At 50.9% G+C, this 6,492-nt stretch overlaps 1 protein-coding gene across 1 annotated transcript; it reads right to left on the bottom strand.

The window, feature by feature from the left end:
- Window positions 1–4,487: 4,487 nt before the first annotated feature.
- On the bottom strand, window positions 4,488–6,265 carry LOC127346241 (transcription factor WRKY19). Its single transcript, XM_051372792.2, has 3 exons — window positions 5,814–6,265; window positions 5,596–5,727; window positions 4,488–5,377 (listed from the first exon to the last, which is right to left on the bottom strand). Exons 1-3 carry the CDS (start codon window positions 6,101–6,103, stop codon window positions 4,834–4,836), a joined length of 966 nt encoding a protein of 321 aa, XP_051228752.1. The 5' UTR covers window positions 6,104–6,265; the 3' UTR covers window positions 4,488–4,833.
- Window positions 6,266–6,492: the final 227 nt, after the last annotated feature.

The following is a 6,492-nucleotide window of genomic DNA, read 5'->3' as shown; positions in this document are numbered from 1 at the left end:
TTATTTTTGTGTAGGGCACAGTACAAACAATTTAAATTGTGATTTTGCATACTTGTAGAATTCATTACTCACCATGTGTAGATTTTTTTATGGAACTTCTATATATTGCTTATGATTTTTTACAATAAAGGAATCACAGGAGGGAAGGGGTTTGTGTGTGTAAAACAAAAAAAACTTTTACTTACACGATCACCCAAAGATCTATCTATGTAGAAAATTAAACCGCGAGTAGGATTGTCGTATTCTCACCGGAGGGTTTACTGAAGATCCGGTGACGAGGTTGATGATGAACCTGAGCTAGACTTCAAAGTCTGACTAATTTAGAGCTCGGGCAGGGCTTCACCTAGTCGATATAGATCCGAAGATGAACACGGAAAGTGCCCTTCTTCTTATTCCTGATAGGGTTGAACACACAACCCCTATGTAATGTTGCACATGTTCGTGCTTTTGTTTCAGCAGGACTGTGGCGTCACAAGCAGAATCGTACTGAAGTACTTCCTAGATGCAAGCATGGGAGAGAAAGAGGACCCAGAGGCTGATGTGATTGGAGGAGAGGAGAGGTCCTCTATTTATAGGAGGGAAGGGAGGTGCCACCTTGGGAGGGGGTAGCCATCGCCGCCCCAAACACTAGGGACCACCAACCTAGGTGGGCTCGGGAAGGGGTAGGTCTATGAGTCCCCTATCTTGGTAGTGAGATTTCGATTGAACAAACATGAGTTGGTGCTTCATGATTCCAATGTACTGTGTCCGAGATCAGAACGAGCATGTTGAACCTTTCTCAAGTCTAACTTCCTTTTTGCGTTATGGTGTGGTATTTACATATATCCGGTATTATATATCTCCATATGGGCATGATCTCTCTCACCTTGTCTCATCTATATATTTGCATATGTTTCATGTTTGAGCTCATGTTGGATATCTCTTGTGTTGAGGCACCTCGCACCTATATGTTGTGCATTTGTATTCAAATGCAAATTACTTGTATGCACACATGTAGGGGGAGTGCCTCTATGTTTTGCCAACATGAGTGTTCTGTATAATGTATTTCTTGCAAATCCGTATATTGTCATCAAACACCAAAAATGGGGAGATTGAAAGAACATCTCTCACATTATGTTTTGGAGTGTTTGATGTCAATATGTGGGATACACTAATGTTTGATGAAGTGGTGCAGAGATTACTTTTATACATGTTTGTGAGTATCTTGTGTGGACATACAAGACAAAAGGAAGTTGTCTAGGTTTTACCAGGCCGGATAATCCGGGCCGGATATTTGCAAAATATCCGGCCCCCAAAATTTGTCTAAGGACTCGAGGCGATCCAGCTCAGTACTACCCTGGCATGAGGCCGGATATTTGGCCGGACATTTGACCGGAAATTCCACAAGGCCGGACATTTTGGGGGGGGGGGGGGGGGGGGGCGGATTATCCGGCCCCAACTTAGACCGGATTATCCGGCCCTCGAAAGCTCTGAACGGCTGGATTTTGAGAGGGGGTATTTATACCCCCTTCTTCTTCCTTCCAACCTACTCAATCATTGCTGAAATTCTGCCAAACCTCACCACCATTAGAGCCACCTCAAAGAACACAAGATTTGCAAGATCTCCTCCTCCACCCATCCAAAGCTCTTGATCTTTGGAGATTCGAAGGAGAAGACCCCGATCTACATCCTCACCGAAGCGATTTACATTTCCCCCTCATATGCTTGAGGGCCCTCTTGCTAGTGTTCCTCTTTGGATCCCTAGCTGTTGTTGTTGATGTATGCTTGTTGATTTGTTGTGTTGTTACATATTTGGGAGCCTCCAATTTGGTTGTGGATGTGTGCCCCAAGAACTTTGTAAAGGCCCGATTTCCGCCTTGAGGAAATCCCTTAGTGGGAGTGGGCTAGGACTTCGTGGTGTTGCTCACCGGAGACCTGAGTGAAGTCTTCGTGGCGTTGGTTTGACTTTCGTAGCAACCACACTCCTCCAAACGTAGACGTGCCTTCTTGCAAAGGAAGGGAACTACGGGAATCAACTCCGTGTCTCCGTGTGCTCCACTCTCGGTTACCTCTATCCTTTATCTCTCTCTATATATATTGCGTAGCTATATCTTGCTTAGTTGTCAACCTTGTCATATAGGTAAATTCACATAGTTGCATATCTAGAGAATTTAGCTTTGTGTCAAGCCTAAATTGAAAAAGAACTAAAAATTGGTTAGCACATATTCACCCCCCTCTAGGTGCGGCATACGATCCTTTCAGCGGTGCAGACGTATTTTTTAACCGGGGACAGCGTCAAGCTCGCTAATGACGTTTTACGTCCCGTCGAGGACTGCCGACGGCGATTAACTGTTCCCGCGCGACGACGATCGTTCCCGCGCGTGCCCAATACATACGCAAGTTTCACCGGCGTTTCGCGCGCGGGGGAAACGCCCTGTGCACCAACGCCATTTCCCGCCCCGCCGTGGCTATATATGGTGGACACCGGCGGGGGAGACGGGCACACCTCACCCTACCATCCATCCATGGCCGGCCACATTAGTTGGGAGCACGTTGTTCACATGTGCCGCCAGCTCCACCCGGAGGAGGAGGAGGAGGTAGCCGCCGCCAGCGTTGAGGCCCAGCAGCTGGACCTGGAGGCGGCGGCGGAGGCGGAGGTTGTGGAGGTGGCGGCAGAGCGCGCGGAAGGGCGCCTCGCGGCGGCTAGGGCAGAGATCGCCAATGCCATGGCCGAGCTCGCGGAGCCGCGGGCGGCCAGCGCGGCCCCTCCGGTGGACGCCGTCATCCACGACATCGCGGACGACGACCCCCACCCCCCGTGCCCGGCCGCTTCGAGTGCGCCGGCGACAAGCAGGTTCTGCTCGCGTCCTTCGAGTCCCCGGCTAGGATGCCCGGTGCCGTCGAGCTTGGGTGGCGGAGGTGGAAGCCCACGGCTATGCGATGGCCATGGCTCGGGGGTTAATGTGCTTCGACCTGGACTCACCCGGCGTAGGGGCCCTTCCCGCGCGGGTCGAGTAGGAGAACCGGGAGCTGGAGGCCGCCATCGCCGCCAGAGAACAAGCGATGGCGGAGGCGGCTGGGACAGGGCCCGCTTCATCGCCGACGGGGCGGCGATCCAGGCGGCGGCCCAGGCGAACGAGGACGCGGCGGCCCAGGCGGTCTAGGCGGCGGAGGAGGAGGAGGACCAGGCGGCGGCGACGGCGACTACCCAGGTGGCGTTAGCCCAGGCGCAGGCCCTGTGGGGCAGCTCCCTGGCCGAGGCCCTCAAAACGGCAGGACAACATGTCCGTTCGCTGCATGCGCGACGCGCGTGCACAAAGCGCTCCCGCTTCGACGATGGCGCCAGCCCTTCCGACGGCCAGTAGTAGGCCGCGCAACTGCGAGTAACCGAGGCCGGTGTAGGACGCTCGACGGCGAGTAGGTACGGCCGTTGTAGTTTTAGGTTAACTCGACTAACCATCTCTATAAAGGTGGTCCTTTTGGCCAATCAATAGTAATGAAAAAAATCTTTTGCTTACCTACTCACTGCCGACCGGGCCCGGATGCACCCAACGCGGCAGTTTCCGCGACCACCGAGTGTCCGTGGAGACTCAAACCTGGCGCATATTTGGGCCAGGTTTGCGTCTCCGCGGACGGCCCGGTCACTTTGTGTCGCCCCGCTGGAGGTGGTGCCAGACGCATTTCCGGTCACAGCGGATGAAAACGGTCGCTCAACGACCGTTTGCGTGGCGCTGCTGGAGATGTCCTAAGAGCAAGTACAATAAGGTACAGTCAGCTGGTTATAAGAGATAAAATATTATAAATTTGTATAGTTGGAGGAGAGAGATTATGAGAGAGAAGGGAAGTGTGCTCTTATCTAATAGGCAACTCTAACACGTGGCCGTCGGCACTATGTGATACTAAAAGGTGGACCATGTATTGTGAAAGTACTACACTTTTATAGCTTACTATTATACATGCTAACTATAAGTTGACTATAGATGATGTGGCAAATTGTTATAACCGGCTGCCCAAGGAATAAGGCGCACGCGTATTCTAAGGCGAACTTTGACCATTAAAATTGAGCAGCAAAATCTTGGTTATATTATATATAATTAGTATCGTTGGATTCGTATTGAAAAGCACTTTCTAATAATGCTAATTTCATACAAAACAATTTTTATATATTTGAAGTAATTCTTAGTCAAACGAAAAGCACGTAAAACGAGGGCACCTTATTCCTTAAATCGGAGGTAGTATCATGCATCTTAGGCCCATAAAAATGCTAATGTGGCATCTAATTAAGTAGGAGAGATAAGATTAGAGTAACATAGATGAATACTGTATCATAGCGCACGTTACGAGAAAAGTTAATGCCAAATAGATCTTGTACACATATTTGTATTGAGATTGTACAAAACAATAAATTTAGAAGATTATGATACTACTCTATAATACCATCCACTATACTATATCATAGATAAATATCGTATGTATGATACTACTATATGATGCTATGCACTATGACCAGTCTTATTGTAGCTAGGAGAAAGCACAAAAATTGAATGCCACTTAAAAGTTGCACATACAGTAGGTCCTCCATCTGCTGGACTGACGAGAAAAAAACATCTCAACTTGGGACGAGTCACGAGTCGAATCGGGAGTCTAAAAGAAATGAAATGCTATGAAGAAAAACGGAAAATAATTTCATCTCCTAACTCTTTCAACATTGTTCAGCAGTACGCCTGCAATGACCAAGAGGAAGAAGAACCGTATGTTGTTCCTTCTTCTGTCGCTGGACAACAAGCAAGCCACACTCACACGTAGAAGGTGGATGCTTCTCTAATTATCTACTGATGCGTTCTCTCCTGGCCATCACATCTCGGCAAGGAAGAAAGAAACGTCAAAGTTGGGGTCGAACAACTCGTCGAGGGAGAAGGCGGTCTCCGGTATACTCGTCCCAGAGACCAGCGCGGACACTATGCTCGAATCTTCCTCGAACGGGATGTAGCTCCAGTCCGAGGTCGCCGGTGAGAGTTCAGGCAGGGACGGCGAGAGCGACACGCCCTGCCCGAAACAGTTCTCCGACATCGACGGAGTGGAGAACGTGTAGTGCTCCGGCGGCGCCGTCAGGCCGCTCACGGACGGCGAGGAGAAACTGAAGGGCGTGGACTGCTGAGGCCCGGGCGTGAGGCCCTCGGTGTTCACCGTCAGGCTCGAGCTCAGGCTCCTCAGAAGGCTGCCCGCGTCCGGGTTCGGCGTCGCCGGCTGCACCTTGGCCGCTGCCGCCGTCTTGTGAAGGCACGTGTGCGTGCCGTGGTAGGTCACGTCGTAGAGCGTCGGGTCCTCGTCGGCGCGCTGCACCTGCTTGATCGCCGCGCATCCCTGAGTTTTCCGGTGCGTGCAACGGTAGTATGCCCTGCAATGTCGCACAGCTCAGGTCAGGGACGGCGAACAAAACAATCCCCTTTGGAGCATCATGCGCAATCAAAGTCAGAAGACGTGTGCACTCTCTACTCTATCTGGAACAGGAACAGAGGAAAGGCTGCAACAGATGTGTCCAATAGATTTCGAAAACATGTGCGGATTAGGGGCTGAGAAAGATGAACATCTCCTGAAAAGTGTGCGAAAACAAACCTTGGGTGCTGGGCTCCAAGGATCTCCTTCTGCCCGTACTTCCTCCAGCTGAAGCCGTCGTCCTCTCGGGCATCCGCTCCTCCTGCCGCCGAGCTCACCCTAACCCGACGATCCCCTTTCTCCATCATCTTCCTGCAAATCCAAGAACAGGACATCACTAAATAATTTAGCCCCACGAAAATCCAAAATGAGCTCGATTTTCTTCAGACAGTACCCACCTCTTCTTAGGCATGCCGGAGACGCCACCGGTGGGGCTGGGCGTTGCGGGGAAGGCCGGCGAGTCGATGCCGGCGTCGGTGGCAGAGCGCTTGGGGCCGTGGAAATGCCCGGACATAATCATGCCGATGGATTTCTCGGTGACGGTGACGATCTGCGCCGCCAGGTGCTTGCAGAGGTCGGGACAGCCTCCCAGCTGCACGTCGAGCTGCTTCACCAGCTCTTGGATGTGGCTCAGCTCGGTCATCACCCGACGGCTACCTCCTCCGTTGCCGTCCACCAAGCTCTCCATCTCTCTCTGTTCTTAATTCTATCCGCTCCTGCAGCTACAGAATTTTCTCTCTGTTTTTCGAAGACAAGCCAAGATACGAAGTGTGCAGCGTGCGTGCGTGAGTGAGAACCGGTATGTAATCAAAGTTGAGGTGAGATGATGAGTGAAGCAAGGGGAGGTGGGGAGGAGCGTCTTATATAATGGCCGAAGGAACCGCGTTTCAGTTGAGCTGAGTAGAAAGAACAGTACTGTGACCGGTGAGCTTAGTAGAGACTGTGATTTTATTGGCCGAGTCCATGATATGTTATATTTATGCTTGTGCTTTCATAAATCCTCAATTCTCAAAACACATCTAATGAATCCATCATTGTTAGCAGATGGTCTGTCATGCAGGAACTTTCAGACTGGTT

The sequence above is a fragment of the Lolium perenne genome, chromosome 5, assembly GCF_019359855.2.
Source record: "Lolium perenne isolate Kyuss_39 chromosome 5, Kyuss_2.0, whole genome shotgun sequence".
Classification (NCBI taxonomy): Eukaryota; Viridiplantae; Streptophyta; class Magnoliopsida; order Poales; family Poaceae; genus Lolium; species Lolium perenne.
Note: the sequence above shows the minus strand (reverse complement) of the source record. Positions and strands in the feature narration are given on the sequence as shown.